Source organism: Eumetopias jubatus, unplaced genomic scaffold (assembly GCF_037043125.1).
Source record: "Eumetopias jubatus isolate StellerSeaLion01/CBP00866 unplaced genomic scaffold, mEumJub1_p1.0 scaffold_7, whole genome shotgun sequence".
Lineage (NCBI taxonomy): Eukaryota > Metazoa > Chordata > Mammalia > Carnivora > Otariidae > Eumetopias > Eumetopias jubatus.
The window spans coordinates 86,883,175-86,901,966 of record NW_028274813.1 but is presented as its reverse complement, the minus strand read 5'-3'; the positions used below and the strand labels follow the sequence as shown (position 1 = coordinate 86,901,966).

General features: G+C 40.3%; 2 protein-coding genes across 3 annotated transcripts in view; one reads left to right on the top strand and one right to left on the bottom strand.

Annotated features, from left to right (window-relative positions):
* Positions 1–1,204: 1,204 nt before the first annotated feature.
* Positions 1,205–18,792, bottom strand: part of LOC148163941 (uncharacterized) — a 55,456-nt gene continuing 37,868 nt past the window's right edge. Inside the window, exon 3 of one of the 2 annotated variants that reach the window (XM_088024776.1) lies at positions 1,205–4,309. In XM_088024776.1, the coding sequence (XP_087880902.1) occupies positions 2,974–3,681 (708 nt within the window). In that variant the 5' untranslated portion in view covers positions 3,682–4,309 and the 3' untranslated portion in view covers positions 1,205–2,973. The remainder of the gene's footprint in view (positions 4,310–18,792) is intronic. The other variant, XM_088024777.1, reaches the window with a different exon arrangement.
* Positions 3,601–18,792, top strand: part of SLC30A4 (solute carrier family 30 member 4) — a 27,989-nt gene continuing 12,797 nt past the window's right edge. Inside the window, exons 1-2 of the mRNA XM_028126666.2 lie at positions 3,601–4,070; positions 11,371–11,517. Coding sequence (XP_027982467.1) covers positions 3,680–4,070; positions 11,371–11,517 — 538 coding nt within the window. The 5' untranslated portion in view covers positions 3,601–3,679. The remainder of the gene's footprint in view (positions 4,071–11,370; positions 11,518–18,792) is intronic.

The following is an 18,792-nucleotide window of genomic DNA, read 5'->3' as shown; positions in this document are numbered from 1 at the left end:
CAGAGATGATAGGACTAAATGGTGAAACCAGGACACACACACACACACACACACACACACACACACACACACACACACACACAGACTTCAAAACCCATGCTTTGAATAATTAACTTCCTCACAGTGATGCTATAAGGATTAAGTGAGCTGATATAAATCAGGTCCCCCGTGGAAGTGCTTGGCACATAAAAAAGCCTCAAGTAAATGTTAGCTGTGGTATTATTTTCAGCATTGTCATTTGTTCCCAAAAACGTCTGGGCCAGAAAACAGGTTTTGACATAGGATATTGTGGGGCTATTCTAGTTGACTGCCAGAGATACGTGTCTTGCAAATGTCAGACATCTACTATTACCTAAACAATTTTTGTATTATGAGTTACCTGGTTAAGAGATGGGATAAATGGTTAGCAACTTTATCTATTTGCCTATGCAGAAAAGTTCTTCATACTGGAGAAGTATGAAGTCTCATAAAAGAATGGCATGCTGAGCAATAGCTAGCTGAATTGCAGGCAGTACCCAGATTATAAATGGATTATGTTTCAAAAGTTCACTTGTCTATTGTTATAAATTCTGAATGCATAGAAACAAGGTTGCAAATGGTGGTTACATGCCAAGACTATTCACAGAAGTCTATTCAGCCCATTTTATTTATTTTTTAAAGATTTTATTTATCTATTTGACAGAGAGGGAGACAGTGAGAGAGGGAACACAGGCAGGGGGAGTGGGAGACGGAGAAGCAGCCTTCCTGCCGAGTAGGAGCCCTATGTGGGGCTCGATCCCAGGGTCCTGGGATCAGGGTCTGAGCCGAAGGCAGACACTTAATGACTGAGCCACCTAGGTGCCCCTATTCGGCCCATTTTAAAGTTCAACGATAGAAATCACGCAACTAGCCCAAGGACAGGCCTAGGAACAAGGGCCCATGTGATAAAATAAAAACTGTATTTCCTGGTACAGAGGCAAGTTGAGATTAAGTGTATTAGTTATCTATTGCTTTGTAACAAATTATCCCCAAACTTACCATATTAAAACAATAAACATTATTCTCTCACAGTCTCTGTGCGTCATCTGGGAGCAGCTTAGTTGGGTGGTGCTTTTCAGGATCTCTCCTGGGATTTCAGTCAACATCTCCTCGGCTACAATCATCTGAAGGTTTAACTGGGGCTGGAGCATCTGCTTCCAATATGGCTCATTCACATGGCTACTGGCAGGAGGTGTCCATTTCTTATCACATGGGCTTTTCTTTGGGGCTGCTTGAGTTCCTCGTGACATGGTAACTCTGGCTTCCTCAGCACAAGTGATCCAAGAGAGAACAAGCAGGCAGCTGCAGTGCCTTTTATGACCTAGTCTTTTAAGTCATACACTGTCACTATTGTCATATTCTATTCATTGTAGGCCATATGGTATTCATCAAGAGACGCTCACATTCAATGGGAGGGAGATTAAGCTCTACCTCAGCATGCGGTGAATATCAGAATTTGTGGACATACATTAAAATCACTATATAGTTTTTTGTTATCCTCCTATCACTCTGTCCAGATACCCAGCGATATAAAATAGTAAAAATAAATTGGGATGCCAGAACTGCAGCCCTTCCCAACAAAGCTTACTGTAAGTACCCAAAATAATCCATGTTCTGCCTCAACTTTTCTTGAGAACATCTATCCCCTTTCCTTGAATGGAATCTTATTTGAAGAATTTATACCAAAGAAAGAACAATCACATTCCTGACATATTTGCTTTGTTCATTTGTATTTCTCATTAGCAGAATTTCAGGCAATATAACAAACTGAAATGAAAAACAACAAATAACTTACTCCTGAGTTGAATGGATTAAGATATTTGGGGTTAGGAGAGCAAGGCTCAGTAAGCACTCTGCCTTCAGCTGATAATGACCTGAGTGCTCTGGTTATTGAATATTCTAGGCAAGTCTGCTCTCCTCAGTCTTGGGAACCATGGGATCTCTGATCCAGGTTTCCTAACCTGACTCCCATGGCGGCAGCTCTGTAGGAATATGGTGCACATTCAAAAGTGAGGGATTGCTGGGGAATCCAAAAGCAGCTGGTGCTCTGGCACCTGAGGCATGCGAAATTCTAAAGTGCCATCTGAATCTTCAGAAGAAAATGATGCTCCATGTGACTTTTTATTGTATATTTTGTGACTTGAAATTTGGTATCGTCAAAATACAACATCCATTAACACAGGATAACTAGGAGTTTCACTACAGTTCAACTCCAAGTGTTAGCTCCCCTGATAGTGTTGCTGTTTTAAATCTTAAAATGTGAGTCTTAAACCCTTTTGAGAATATGATAAAAGCTAAGGGACTTAACTCAAGAAAATACATATAAGCCACAGTATTTTGCACATGAGTTTAAGGCCTCCAGAAGCCCCTAAAACCCATCCAAGGAATCTGGATTAAGAATCTTTTAAGACTTCAAGGGATAAGGGGAATGGGGAGGCTTATTGCCATTCCATTTTACCATTACAACTTAGATCTAAATCAGAAACTACTATTCAGAACTTAATTATTCTAAATTTGGTTAACAGAACCAAAGGCCCAAACGGAAACCCCTACTAGATTTTGTGCTTGGGTTTAGTCCATGTTATAAATGGAAGCAACAGGAACATGGCAGCGAACACACACAGGACAACACGTATTTGATGAAAAGCAATAGTAAATCCAAAGCAGGACTTAGAACTGCTCACGACCATAAGCCTTGCCCTCTCGAAGTTGACCTGACGGTGCATCAAATTTTGCCAACTTGCCAGAGAAGCAGCAACTCGAGGAAAGAAAGCTGCTGGGTTTCTCACTTAGCAAGAAAGCGCTAAAATGGTTTTCTGCCGCGGATCTGCAACCAAGATCCTGACCCAAGATTCCTGAGGCCCTCGTTGGGTGGAGCGAGCTCGGGCAGCAACGCCCGGCGGGCCGGACCGTTCGAATCTACCCACTTAGTCCGCAGGCCCCGGCTCCATCCGCTCATGCCTCTCCGCCTGGGGAGGTGGCAGCGCTGCGCCGGAGACGCGGGCATCCCTGTGAGCGCCCCTCGGCCAGAGGTAGGCGCGCCGGGCTCCGCAGCCGGGACTGGGGCGACGGGCGGGGGATGCGGCGCGCGCCCCTGCCCCGCCCCTCGCGGGCGCCGCAGCCCTGCGCAGCGGGCCTGCGTGTGCTCGTGCCGACCCCTCCTTCGCGCTCCTGGCCTGCGGCCGCGCCGGCGCACGCGCGCAGCCTCGCGCAGGGCGGGGAGAGACGGCGGCCCCCGGCGCCCGGCCCCGAACCTGTCAGACTAGGGGAGCCGGCCTGGAGCTGCGGGCGCGGCAGGGGCGAGGACTGCCCGACTCCCCGCGCAGCCCCGGCCCGAGCTGTGCGAGTCGGCCCCGCCGAGCCGGCCGGGGGCGGGGAGATGAGCGGCGGCCCCGCGGCAGCGCCCCAGGTAGACGCGCCGCCCCTTCGCGGAGCCCGGGCGCCTCCGGGCCGGCCTGGCGCCCCCGCCGCCCGGGGCTTCGGAACTTGTGGGCAATGTTGGGGCGCCTTTAATTTATAACGTGTTAACGTGTTTCGTTTTCCACAGGATGGGGAGGGACGCGCGGCGGTGCCATCGGGAACTGGCGCTCCGGTGAAGTAGGAGCCGCCGGCCGGCCGCCTGCACCGAGCCTTTCCGTGCCGCGGCGGCTCAGCCTCTGCCATGGCCGGATCCGGCGCGTGGAAGCGCCTCAAATCTCTGCTAAGGAAGGATGATGCGCCGCTGTTTTTAAATGACACCAGCGCCTTTGACTTCTCGGACGAGGTGGGGGACGAGGGGCTTTCTCGGTTTAACAAACTTCGAGTTGTGGTGGCCGATGATGGTTCTGAAATCCCAGAAAGGCCTATTAACGGGGCGCACCCGGCCCTGCAGGCCGACGACGATTCCTTACTGGACCAGGACTTAGCTTTGACCAACAGTCAGCTGAGTTTGAAGGTGGACCCCTGTGACAACTGCAGCAGACAGCGAGAGTTACTGAAGCAGAGAAAGGTGAAAACCAGATTGACCATTGCTGCCGTTCTTTACTTGCTTTTCATGATTGGAGAACTTGTAGGTGAGTTGTGTTGCCAACTCACTTTCCATTTACCTTGTCCCGAGGGTTATTGTCAAGCTTTAGTTACACATGATTTGAGGTTTAAACTTTCTTTTCAGGAAATGTGTTATTTATCAAGATACTGATCTCGATAGGAAAAGTCCACACGGTTCCAAAGTGCAGATCAACCCAAGTACGACATAAACTTTCAGAGATAACTTTTGACTTTTTCTTCTCTTCTCCAAACACTGTGACACCTACTGTAAAGTTAAGTACATTAGCTTCATCGTATATCATGTAACTTCCTCTTTAAAAAATTCTGATAAAACACCAGGTTAGTTTTTGCATCATTTAAAATAGTAAGTGATCTAAACGTAGAATCATAAAATTTTACAGTATGAAATGACCTACTGAACACCTGCTCTTCCTTCTTTTTCACACATAAGGAATCTGAGGGCCCCGAGAGTGAAACAAGTTGTGAGGACACTTGGCTGGTTAGTGGAAGAGGCACATCTACAGTCCCAGGCTCCTTACTTTTTTCTCTACATTTGACTTAAGCGGTCTCTTCTTTGTTAGTATTTCTTTTTGTATTTATATCCAAGAGATTTGCAAAATTAAATACTACCAACTGACGTTTAAAGTTTTTCATTATAGTAAGGATCTGAAAGGAACCAGAGTGCTCCCCCAGGGTTTATGAACTTGGTTTTTTTCACATTTTATAGTATTTTTTTTTAAGATTTATTTATTTATTTGCCAGAGAGAGAGAGAGAGAGAGAGAGAGCACAAGCTGGGGGAGGGGCAGAGGCAGGGAGAGAAGCAGGCTCACCGATGAGCAAGGAGCCCGATGCAGGACTCATCCCAGGACCCTGAGATCATGACCTGAACGGAAGGCAGACGTTTAACGGACTGAGCCACCCAGGCATCCCGTTTTTTCACTTTTTGATAATTCAATAGTACATTCTCACTATAAAATATATTCTTAGAGATTAATTTCAGTCACATTAGTGTAACTGCTAACTTCTCTTAGTGACAGTTTACAAAGTGACATTAAAGCAGGGAGATAAATCTGCCATGTTGTTTCTTAATGATTAACCATTAAGAGAACAGGTGGCAGTCCAGATTAAGATGCTGGCCAGAGGTTATATGTAGGAAAATTACATCCATTTTGTACCTCATTTTATACCTCTTCTCCCCAGTGCACACTTCAGACATGCTGTCCTTCTTTCTCCCTATGTCTCACAAAGCTCTTTCCTGTCCATAAGGCCTTCAAACTGGCTGGTCCCTCTACCTCAGTGGCTTTCAAACTTTCTTGATCTCACTATATTAAAAACTACACTTAACATTGTGACCTGGGTAGGCATGCATGCATACATATGTAAAGTACACACACACACACACACATATATGTGTAAATATATGTATAACTGAAACAAAAGTCTCATTTCTTGAGATGTGTTCTAGTATTTTTTTTTTTCAGTTATGGCCCCAGCCCACTTAATTGATTTCGTGTTCCACAGATCAGGGCCTGCAGTTGAAAAACACTGCTTAACCTGGAGTGCCTTTTCCCCAGTCTTCTCTGGGCTAGTTTCTTGACATTCGTATCTTACCCCAAAAGATAACTCTGAGAGACCTTTTCTGACTGACTAAATATCTCATCTCCCCTGTTCTCTCCCTAACTTTAAAAGCCCTCAGCATCTTGAGATTATCTTGTTTGTATATTCACTTGTTTAATATCTGTCGTCTTCCACTGAAATACAAGCTGCATTCCCAGCATCTACAACAGTGACTGGTACAGAATAGACATTCAATAAACTTATGTTGAATTAATTTTTATTGTGATAGAGAATTATAAATGCTTAAGCTGTAAAGAAAGTAAAAGTGAAGTTGTGTCCAGGTAAGAAGGCATGGCCTCTACAGACTAAGATTCAGTGACTTGCCCAAATTCACACAGCTAGATTATCGAGTCAGTAAGACTTAGTGATTCTTTTTTTTTTTAAGATTTATTTATTTATTTGAGAGAGTGCGTGCTCATGCACACACGGGGGGAGCGGAGGGAGAGGAAGAAAAGCAAGACTCCCCACTGAGCAGGAAGCCCTACGCTTCCCAGCTCCATCCCAGGACCCTGGGATCATGACCTAAGCTGAAGGCAGACGCTTAACTGACTGAGCTATGCAGGCGCTCCAGACTTAGTAATTCTTGAAGTTAATATTTTGTATTTCAAGTTAAAATCATATTAATCACAATTTTCCCCCTTAAAATTAGAGCTTATTTTACCTAAGTAAAAATTATTAAGATAAAATTGTCCTGACATACCATTTTTGAAACCTCTTATTTGATAAATGTGGTTTTGTGAAAGCCACAATAAGTATTTTTTTTTTAAATACTGACTTTATTTTCACAGATAAAAATCTTATGTTAAATAATACAAAAATACTAATACTTAGGATAAGCATTAACAAATATTCAGGGGTGCTTGGGTGGCTCAGATGGTTAAGTGTCTGCCTTCGGCTTAGGTCATGATCCCAAGGTTCTGGGATCGAGTTCTGCATCGGGCTCCCTGCTCAGTGGGGAGTCTGCTTCTCCCTCTGCTTCTCTCTCTCTCTGTCTCTTATGAATAAATAAATAAAATCTTTAAAAAATATATTCAGAATATTACATAGAATTAAATTGTATATAGTAGAGCATTTATTAAAGTGTATCAAAAGCACTTAGAAATAAGGCGTCTTATATAGAAAGTATGGAGTAATTTAAAAAATGAAGTAATTTAAAGATCTGAAAGAGAAGACTTGATTTTGAATCTTGGCTTTGCCACTAACTTGCTTTGAAACTTTAGATCATTCAGCAAGCATTTTTTGAGTACTTTTACAGAACCTACTATCTGGGGCGCCTGGGTGGCTCAGTTGGTTAAGCGACTGCCTTTGGCTCAGGTCATGATCCTGGAGTGCCAGGATCGCGTCCTGCATTGGGCTCCCTGCTCCGTGAGGAGTCTGCGTCTCCCTCTGACCCTCCCACCTCTCATGCTCTCTCTCTCTGTCTCATTCTCTCTCTCAAATAAATAAACTTTTAAAAAAATAATAAAACCTACTATCTGAAGCAGTCTAATGGAGGGCACAGATGTTAAACAAATAAATAAATTTAAAGTCCGTATGGCCTGAAGTGTTATGAAGCAAAAGAACAAGGTACTATAAGACATAGTAACCAGTGGGACATAGTTTATGTATGAGCCAGCTACAGTTAAACCAAAAAAAAGTTATTCAAGCAAAAGGAGTGGAGGAGTTTTCCAAGTGAAGAGAACAGCATGTACAAAGGTCCTAAAAACCTTCAATTCTTTAAAAGGACCTAAAAAGAAGGCAAGTTTCACTGGAATATAATAAGAAAGAGGCCAGAGGACCAGATCAGGCCGGTTCTGATAGACCATATTATGAATGTAGTTTTTAATTCTAAGTACAATGAAAAACCAGTCAGGGCTTTTAAGTGGAGAGTGATATGATGGGATTTATGTTTTTAAAAGATTATTCTGGCCCTTATGTGGAGATGGATTGGAGGGTGCAAGAATGGAAGCAAGTAAACTATTGCAGAGGTCCAGAAAAGAAACAATTATGGCTTGGACTGGTGTGGAGGGAGATTGAGAAATACTCTAGAGGTAACATTAACAAAATTGACTAATGGTTTAGATGTGGGGGTTGATTCTGAAGTTTCTCACCTAAGCAACTGAGTGTATGGAATTTTATGTCTTTTAATTAGGCAGGGAGAAAATACAGAACAGGATTTAGGCATGGGCTCAAGGGTTGTTTTAGACAGTGTTCATTATCACATGTATGTAAAATAGCCAGTAAAGATGTCTAGTGAGCTGTTAGATGTGAGTCCATAGTTCAGAAGAGAGGTCAAGTTAAGAGATACAGTGTGTAGTACTATCAGAATGGAAAAAACCACCTACAGAGTCTGTTTTGAGGAACTCAACTTTAGACGTCAGGCAAAAGACAAACAGGTATTTCAGAATCTAAGAAAATAGAGTATTTCCAAGTGGAAATAAATAAGTTAAAGCTGCTGAGAGGTCTAATGAGATGAGAACTAAACTATCCTTTGAATTTAGTAATAGTCGTTGATTAACAACTGCATTTTTATTGGGAGTGAAAAAGCTTGAAGAATGAATGCAGACTTCCCAGTAAAGATGGCAAATGAACTCATGTATCTTTTAAATGTACTTTCTCCTGAAGCCTCTCAAACTAAAATAAAGGGATTTTTAAATGTATATATATGTGTATAGCCATATATCCATGCACATATGGGTCTGTGTGTGTATGTGTCCACATAGATGGGGAAAACTGGAGACAAGATAATAACAACATAACTTTGGGAAACGAGAAAGGAGATAGATAAAAGAAATAACTGAGTTAATAGACCCAAGAAAGCCACCTCCTATGCAGCAGTTGGGGAAAGCCAAGAATCAACCCAGTTTACACTAATTCATCAGAAACACCTAGAGAATTTATTAAAACACAAATTGCTGGGTGAGAGCTTCTAATTAAGTAGGTCTGGGATAGGGCCTGAGAATTTGCATTTCTTACAAGTTCACAGGAGATCCTGATACTGGGGACCATACTGAGAACTGCTGTTCTTCAGAATCCTAAGTAGGCCCAGAATTGGTTGCACCTGGTACCCCTAGACGTGTGGGTCAAGAGGAAGACTAAAATAAGGAAACTAGTTAAACAGACATAGTTAGTATCCACAGAAATAAGAGATATGTACCTACAAGAATAGACAAGAAATTCAAGGTAAAGAGCTTTTGAACAATAAAAACAAAAAAATTTTGAACTCCATAAAAAAGTTACAAGATGAACTAAGATATCTCAGAGTAGAGCAAAAAGATAGAAATATATAATAGGAGGAAAAACATAAGAAAATTAGTGTATCAATCCAAACTCCAAATAATAGGAATTTGGGGAATAGAGAAAACAGAAGAAAAGAAACTGTCAACAATACAGTTTAAGAAATTTGCCCAGAATTGAAGTGTATACCTTTCCAGATAAAAAGAGTCAACAAAAACCCAGCAAACTGGGTGAAAATAAACCCATACCAAGGTATATGATTGTGAAATTTCAGAATACAGGGAGCACATTGTCACCTATTGTTTCAGGCAGCTGCAGTATTAAACAATTCCCTTGGATTGTTTTTTGACAAACATTCCTTAGGGTTTGCCTAAGGCAGATAGATCCTAAGTCAAGTCAAAACGGCCTTGCTACTGTGCTTTTCCCCAGGGAACTACCAGGCGGATCAAATAATGATAGTTCTTTGGGAATGGGGCTTGTAAGTATCTCTAACCCCCATTTCATCTCTTGCAGTGGCTGCCAGGCTGTTTTTTTTTTTTTTCTTTAAAGATTTTATTTATTTGAGAGAGAAAGAAAGAGAGCACATGAGAGGGGGTAGGGTCAGAGGGAGAAGCAGACTCCCTGCAGAGCAGGGAGCCTGATGCGGGACTCGATCTGGGGACTCAAGGATCATGACCTGAACCGAAGGCAGTCGCTTAACCAACTGAGCCATCCAGGTGCCCCCAGGCTGGTTTTCACTACGATTGTTGCCTATTGGTTTTCAGGGCTGCCATAGAACAGGAGAGAGAGAGATGGGTCCAAGGCTACAGAATTTTCGATGTTCTTATAAAGATTCAATTGTTTTCCTTGAATGAATACTACCTGTATCAGTCTTTGGTTAATTTCCAGAGTTCTAAAAAACTGATTTGGACCATTTTTGCCCATGTTCTCATTACTTTCATAGAGGAGATGATTTTCAGAGGTCCTTACTTTATTTTTTTGCTGATGATTATCAACACATGGCTCTTTAGGTTAACTAATATTAAATAAAATAAATCCCTCAGTTGCATTATCCATATTTCAAATGCTCAAAAGCTACATGTGACTAGTAGCTACTCTACTGGACAGCACAGATAGAACATTTCCATCATCTCGGAGACTTACTGGACAGTACAGCTTTAAGGTATTACCCTTACAGATAAGGAAACTGAGGCTCAAAAGTATTAAGTAACTTGCTGAGAGAGTCTCAGAGAGTCCAAAACCCTCTTAGCCACCAACTTGTATTTTTCTCAGTGATTTCCAGCTCTTTAATGTCAAGGGAATATTAAAAGTGGTATTTGTATAGACCACACTGGAATAAATGGATGTGATTACGAGATCACCAGCTCAGTCGCCTGCTGCTCTTGGCTCTGCACACTCATCCCAGAAAGAGGGGAACAACGGCTCAGCACACTTATATGTCATAACACCCTGATCATGAAGTTCATTTTAACAGTGATTCTCAAAGATACCAAGACTAGAAGCATCGACATCACCTTGGGAACATGTTAAAAATGGAAACTCTCAGGCCTCATCCAGCCCTCTGGAATTAGAAATTCTGGGAGTGGAGCAAGCAATCTGTAGTTTAACAAATCTTCCAGGTGATTCTGATACATATAAAGGTTTGAATATTGTGTATAAAAAGCTTATTCAATGAATGGCGCTAGGACAATTGGTTAACCATAATAGAACAACATACATATATATATACACACACACACACACGTATACAAAATTAATTTTATATATCACATATACATATAATGCCTGGAAAAATTTTATTCTAAATACCACCTTTAATCTCTCTGAGACACTGTTATCTATACCCAAGGGAATCAGTTATCTGTATCCTTCATTTTGAACTAATGTACATTTAAAAAATTTCTTCAGTTTAATTTTGTGGTCAAACCCTCTCAAACAAGTGAGTACCTATCTTCAGCTTTCTTGTAATATTTAGATATTGTGGTTATTAATTTCACTAATAGTAGGATTAGTAGGTTGAGTAAAAGCTGCAGTGCTAAAACACAAAATTTCTATGTGTTAGAGCCCAGTTTAGTGGTTCTTAATTTTTTTTTTTTTTAAGATTTTATATATTTGAGAGAGAGAGAGAGCATGAGCTCAAGCAGGGGAAGCAGCAGGGAGCCCAACAGCAGGGCTGGATCCCAGGACCCTGAGATCATGACCTGAGCCAAAGGCAGACGCTTAGCCAACTGAGCCACCCAGGCACCCCAGTTCTTAATGTTTTTAAGGTCATTGACTCCTCAGAGAATCTGTCCATAGAAATGGACATTTTCACCACAAAAATACACATATTTAATGTTTTGCATAAAATTTCAGGATATCTTGATTTAATTGTAATAGGATAAAGATTTAGCTCAAATTTGATGTTTTGTAGGATGTTACATATTTTTGGTTTGCTTATGTTTATTATTTTAATTAACTTATTCCTTCTTCCCTCTCACCCTTACTCCAAGGTGGATACATTGCAAACAGCCTAGCAATCATGACAGATGCACTTCATATGTTAACTGACCTAAGCGCTATCATACTGACCCTGCTTGCTTTGTGGCTATCTTCAAAATCACCAACCAAAAGATTCACCTTTGGATTCCATCGCTTAGGTAGGTAATTGGTAATTTCTTCTGGTTTATAAAATTTCATAGTAAAACCACAATGAACTATAACTAACCTCTGAGTAACTGAAATCTTTCTGGTGATAACCTATTTGAATAAAGCAAATGGAAATAGATGAACAAGATTTATTCAGATACATATAGTCCAGGATACATTCAGCCTAGTCAGCTTTAAACAGTTTACACATATAAAATTATATGGTAATCATTAATCTTTAAATGTTATTTATCTCTATTTCCTGAAGATGTTATCAGAAAAAAGTTTACCTTCAGTTTACTCAACCAGGCAAAACCACATGAGTTTATGCTAATGGGTATTAGCTTCTTTCTCACACTTCAGGTATTCCAGCCAAAGGCTGCTTAGCCCAGATCTTAAGCGATACAGTAATATGTTTCACATATACTGTGTGGCTGACCTTTGTTGCTGCCATTGTATCATCATAATTCTGTAAATGCTGATAAAGATTCTTTGCTTGACCAAATTTTAGTCAGTCTCCTGAACCTTCTCCCAAGCCCATCTGTGTACTTCCTTATAAAATTCTGTTTTAGCAAGAACCCTGCTAAGCCAGTTTAACAGAACCCCCCCACTCAGTATCTGATGGGTTATCCCCTAGGTAATGTCTCATTGCACTGACCTGTCTCTAGCGAAAATTCTCTTAAGTCAGTTTAGCCAGAATCTCCCTCACCCCTGATGTTTCCTCTTAGGAATTTTCCATTCACTGACTCCCACACTGCTCCTTGGCTCTAAATTCCCACTTGCCCATACAGTATTCAGAGCTGAACCCAATCTCTCCTCCCCCACCCCGCCCAGTGCAGAGTTCTATTGCAGTGGTCCTCTACCTTTCTTGGTAGCTTCCCCCTTTGAATAAAGTCTTCTTTAGCAGGTGTTGACAAGTGTCATTAAGTTTTTTTCTTTAACAGTATACATATTTTTATTTTCCTATTTTGAACAAATATTTGAGAGGTTAAAATCACACATTGTTATCCATACAACTCTTTCTGTGTTACTGTGTTTTTAGATTTTTTTACTTATTTTAAAAATATGTATAAAACAATTATGTGAACTAGTATGTGAAATGCCATATGTCCAGATGTCATTTGCTTAGAATCCAGAAGCTGATATTTAGGTAGCTTTAGCAAAACCTGTCTTAACAGAATTAACAACTTGCAGTTTAATTTTGTAGAGACACTGACCTTCTTGGCTAATATATCAGTCAGTTCTTCCCCTTCTTGGTTACTTTTTACCTTCATCTTAACTCAGCATCTAGGTCTTCTAAAATTTAGTCACTGGGCCTTCTGTGTAAAACTCCATTGTACCTGAAAGGCTACATCCCAAGTAGCTATCCAGATCATTGGGTTGGGAAATCTCCGGCACCCCCACCCCTCAGCACTGTCCGCTGCTTGCTATACCAGAGAGCTAATGCCCTGAGGTGTGTCTGTGATTTGTTACCCACTGCGCAGTGCACCCACTGCTTATCAACATATTATACAGTCATTTGTTACCTGATTGCCTTGGGCTTTTTAAACAACTTCAAGATTATTTTCAAACTTTAATTTCTTGTGATTTAAACACCTTCAATTTAAGATCTAACATTCAAACCCAGCATTATGGAATGGGGTTTTTTACCTTCTACCACTGTTTGAAAGAGTGCATTTCATTTTATCCTGCGGCTCTTAACCTTTTAGATTATAGACCCCTTGGAACGCTAATGAAAATAGTGGAATTCTCCTCTCAGAAACATGTAGTAACAGAACATAGAAAGTCCTACATATAATAAGAACCCATAATCATGGAAATTCTATTAGATATCAAAGAAATACTTTAGTCACTTCATTTCTTCATAGACAACAAGCACTGTGAAAAGATGAGAGAGAATAGAACTGAATGTTCCTATTTATCTCTGCAAGTTTCTGTAGAAAGTCAAATATTCCTTTTTCCTTAAAAGTACAAAGTTCACAATTATGGACTAGATACAGCATTTGACTCCTCTCCCCTGAGAGTTCATTCAAATAAAAACAGCAGAGATAAGCAAGTGATTGGGTCACCAGTGCTTTACCACCTTACCTTATGTGTTTCTCATACATGTTCATATCCCATTCCCTGCCACCCTGTCTGATGCAGAAGGCAGCATACTGTATACCCAGTTCTAGACCTGGAAGTGTGTGCCTGTGGATACCATTCCTTAAATTTATTTCCTTTTTGTTTGCTTCTAACAGTTTATACATGCCTAATAGCGTTTGTTACATTTTTATTAGCTGTTTGTATGAAATTGTATCTTGTTCTAGACCATGAATGAAGTAGGGATGGAAATAGATAATATTAAACTCTGTGTGTCTGGCAGTAATAAGTGCAGTATACAAGATTATTAGCTGAATTGTTGCTTATTCAGGCTGAGTAAATAAGGACATGAAAACTGTGAAACAGATCATTTAATACAGCTCATGAACCTCCAATCACTTGTGTTTGGGGTAAATTAAACCAGTTTCCAAACTAGGAATGGGATATTTTTAAAATTTGGGGACTAAAATATTTGGGACTTGAAAATATTTATCTGTAATTCTGAAACTGTGATTATATTCACAAACTACACTATAAAAAGTTCTTTGATTCATAATATAACGGGATGGTACAGCCTGACTTCTCAGTCCCTTTAACTAAGTAAGAAATTAGTCAGAGGAGTTTCCCCCTGACGTCAGGCAGGAGCAGTCCATTTGGTACTTTCCACTTTTAGAGTTTTGTGAATAAGTTGTCTTTGGTTCAGATCAGAGATCTGCAATTTTACTAGCTATACGACCTTTTAGAGATGATTTAATCTACGTACAAGGGTTTGTTTTTGGTTTTGTTTGTAAAATATGAATGATAACACTTGCATTGCAGAATTGTAAAGAATACGTAAGGTGGTAAGGTCTAAGTACCTGACCTGGTAGATCTGGCCCAGAGTGAATTCCCAATAAAAGCTAGTTCCAATCTTCTTTTCCTTCCCTCTTCTCCCTACCAGTATATCATCCTGCCCACACTTCTCATATCTCTCAAATGCTCCACACCCCCAAATTACTTGCCTTCCCTCCCTGCTAATCAGAATTCTCTGAGCATAACTGTCTCAGTTAGTTAGTAGGAGAAAAGTAAGGTGATTCACCCTGATGATTAAGCAGCAGTTTTTAGAGCTGTACTTTTTAACTCAGGTCTTTGGTAATTTTTTTTTTTTAAGATTTATTTATTCATTCCAGAGAAAGAACAGGGGAGGGGCAGAAGGAGAGGGAATCTCAAGCAGATTCCCCACTGAGTGTGGAGCCCCACATGGGGCTCGATCTCTTCACCTGAGCCAAAATCCAGAGCTGGACACAAGCAACTGAGCCACCCAGGTACCCCTTTGGTAACATTTTTGGCAATGTAACTAAATTTATTTTAGCAAAAATCATTTAGTGAGGGTGAGAGAAAGGTGTTTTTAGTTTTGAGGGGAGGATCAAATAGCTGTCCCAGGGATCTGTTCCATTCTGGTGGTACATTTCTTTCCTTCGTGTGAACTCACAGATTGTGTAAAGTCATTCAGGTTTTTCTTTTCTTTATTACTTTACGGTGAGCTACAGTGGCAGTTCTTATGTGGGAAAAGGGGGAGCAGGCTAGGAACCATATATGAGATATTTTTAAATGCCTGGATTCATTTGACTCTGGGTATGTCCTCTTATCCTGGAAGTTCATAAAACTTAGAACTTGGGGCGCCTGGGTGGCTCAGTTGGTTAAGCGACTGCCTTGGGCTCAGGTCATGAGCCCTGTTGAGCAGGGAGTCTGCTTCTCCCTCTGACCCTCTTCCCTCTCGTGCTCTCTATCTCTCATTCTCTTTCTCTCAAATAAATAAAATCTTTAAAAAAAAAAAAAAAACAGAACTCAATGAAACACACTGTAGCAGAAATCCCACAGATCCTTAGGAAAAACAGCATTATCTCCCAAAGGGGAATTGCTATTCTCAAGAGAACAGTGCTATCCCCTTGCTTTCTACTTTTATCCTTCTCTGTGGATTATGAGCTTAATTGACTTTTATTTTAAGACTTTTCTGTGAGTTCTTGGGCTGAAGAAGCAGCAAGGATTAGATTAAGATAGAGATTCTATCTTGTATCTTACCATGTAAAAGGACTTAGTAAGAGTTGTTTGTATTTGAAATAAAAAAGCAGGATTTACATTTTGGCAATGCAAATCATCGGCCTAGGTTAATGGCAAAGTACAGTGCAGGAGTCTTATGGCAGAGTGTAGTTCCACTCAGCAAAGACCTTGGCAGATGTGGCTAGATGATGGTTCTACTACAGTAGATTTGTGATTTGTTACCCACTGTGCAGTGCTAATTCTCTGTCGTTTGCTGTTTCATTCCCTGATGCTAAAGGAGCAGAAAGTATTCAGCTAAAAAATCTCTTTCCCTATACATGCAGCCAAAAAAACAAAATCTCTTCTCCCTGGTTAGTGATTCATTTTAACAACGTCCTCCCACCCCTGACGAGGGCTATGCCAATTAATGATTCACATCTTAGCAAGAATTCATATCACCTGAACATGTGGAAAAGAATAGGTACCTCCTAGAAATAGGAGTTTTTGCTGAGGCAGAAGGAAGACGTGAGTGAGGTGGTCCATGTTGGGCCAAAAGTCAGTTTGAGAGTGCTGGGCACCTTGGGTATGGGGTAGAGGGAGTGGTGAGAAGGCAGGAAATAGATTATTTAGAATAGGAACTGAAAAGGGCGCCTGGGTGGCTCAGTTGGTTAAGCGACTGCCTTCGGCTCAGGTCATGATCCTGGAGTCCCAGGATCAAGTCCCGCATCGGGCTCCCTGCTCAGCGGGGAGTCTGCTTCTCCCCCTGACCCTCTTCCCTCTTGTGCTCTCTCTCTCTCTCATTCTCTCTCTCTCAAATAAATAAATAAAATCTTAAAAAAAAAAAAAAGAATAGGAACTGAAAGGATCCAAAGACTGCTTTGCAGTTTAGCCTGGTATTCCAGTGGCAACAGTAGGCCACTGAAAAATGCTATGTGATGTCTTTAGCCTGAGTGCAGTAGGGTTGTCTGTGTGAGGTGAAATACAAATACAAATTTGGAAATCCTAGGCAAATCCAGCACAGCCCATTGATTTTCCTTCTCTTTCCTTCCTGTGTTTTACTGAAGAAGGTAAAAAAGAGAAATAACATAAAAGGAAGTACAGGAGGGAATACTGTCTCCACTCTCCTTCCCTGTTCATTTTTTTAAACCTCTGAAACCTGTCTTTGGATGTTTGCTATAGTTTTTTGAGGCAATAGACAAGCGTTATGGAATTTAAAGGAAATATACTCATTATTGGCAACATAGCATTAGCAAAGTTAACAGTTATGATAGGCCAGTACATTTAGGCAGCACTCATGAAAAAAAATATGCTTGGGTTGAGTGTGGTTTACATAATTGAAGCACATTGTTACTCATTCACTGAATAGGTGCTCAATGGTTACCTGTTGATTGAATGACTAATAGTATAGGTTGGAGAGAGAGACAGTAAATATGTACACAACACAGTTATAAGTTATAGTAAATGCTAGGAAGCAAAAGAAGGTACTGTAATGAAGATTAACAGGAGAACAGAGAAGGACTCGGTGTTTTTCATATAAACCTTGAAAACTTCTAGTTTTGGAAATTTATAGATGTGTTAAAATATGCAGTAAACATTTTTCACATTTTATATTACTATCAAAACTTGACAGTCATCTGTGTTTTCTCCCATTTGATTTTTTTTCTTACCATTTATTAGCCATTCAAACCAAAACTGCTTATTCTCTGTATGTGAAATTCAGGGTATATTTCGGTCTTAATAGATCATTGACCATAAACGTTTGTTTATATTTCAGCTGAATGAAAAGACCTAAGTGATGTTATAATAAAAAACACATATTTGCTCATCTTATTCCCTCCTCCAGTGTGATAGTTCAGTCAGATGAATTTAAAGATTTAATTATTTGTGCGTAAAGTAGCAAAATGTGTTGGAACTACTATAATAGATTTTCTAGAATTTCCATAAAAATCTCTTTCAAGAATTTTTCATTTATGATAAATTTCCATTTATAGTCAAGTTTACCTAAAGTTCCCGGGGTAGTAACTTTCATGGAAATCTGGGGTTTCAATTGTGAAAGTTCTGGGTCTCCTTTCAAAAATGAAAAATCCATATGTCATGTACGCCTTTGTGTTGAAAAACTTTATTGTGACCGGAGACTAACCCGGAGCAAGAATGAGAAGACTGGAGAAGTCATAATTTGGTTGTTGATGGAAAGCTTCCCTCTCTCTTAAATGTTGGGAGGAAAAAATCTTGCCTATGTTTATCTACATTCCATCATGTTAAAATATACTATGAAAGGGGCGCCTGGGTGCTCAGTTGGTTAAGCGTCCGACTCTTGATTTCAGCTCAGGTCATGATCTCAGGGCTGTGAGATCGAGCCCTGCATCAGGCTCTGCACTGGGTGTGGGTCCTGCTTAAGATTCTCTCTCTCTCCCTCTGTCCCTCCCCGAACCGCCCCCTTTATCCCTCCCTCTCTTAAAAAAAAAAAAAAAAACCATGAAAAAAATTGTAAATGCTAATTCGTCCTATTCATGACATTTCACCAGTTGAATTTATTCACAGTGAAAGAGCTTTTATCAAAATAAATGATCGTATTACTACTACTAGGATTTTTAGCTATATAGTATTATCTGTGTTTTATACTTCTCGGTTATAAATCTCAGCCCTAAAAATCTTAAATTTTTTTTTTGCATTTATCAGTATTCTGTCTACAAGACATTTTGACAGGTGATTAGAATAAAAAATAAAAGTTGAATGTCTTTGCTTTTCACCAAGGGAATGAGACATGACACATTCCTCATTAATTGCTGGAAAAGGGATATCATTGATAGTAGCATTCTTAATATGTCGTTTAGCAATTTCTAGGAATCAGCTGAATTCCATTACTCTTAACTGTGGGCAGACGTTGGGATCCCTTTTATGCTACTTACATGGGTGAAAACTGGTGTGGAAAAGTGAGTCTTCCTCTGCAGGCTGCAGGAGCCTAGTGGGCCTTCTAAGTGTGGGAATCCTCCCTGCCAAGGATCTTTGTTCATGCTTTAGTTCGACTTTCATTTAACTTTATTTTGAAATAAAATAAATTTTATTTTATTGGTTGTGCCTTATATAAAAGTTCACAAAAAGGTGATTTTAAGTGTTTAGGAAAATTATCACTGGGATATGGAGTTGCCAGCTTTAGTGTGTGGTCTGCACGTGCACACACACAC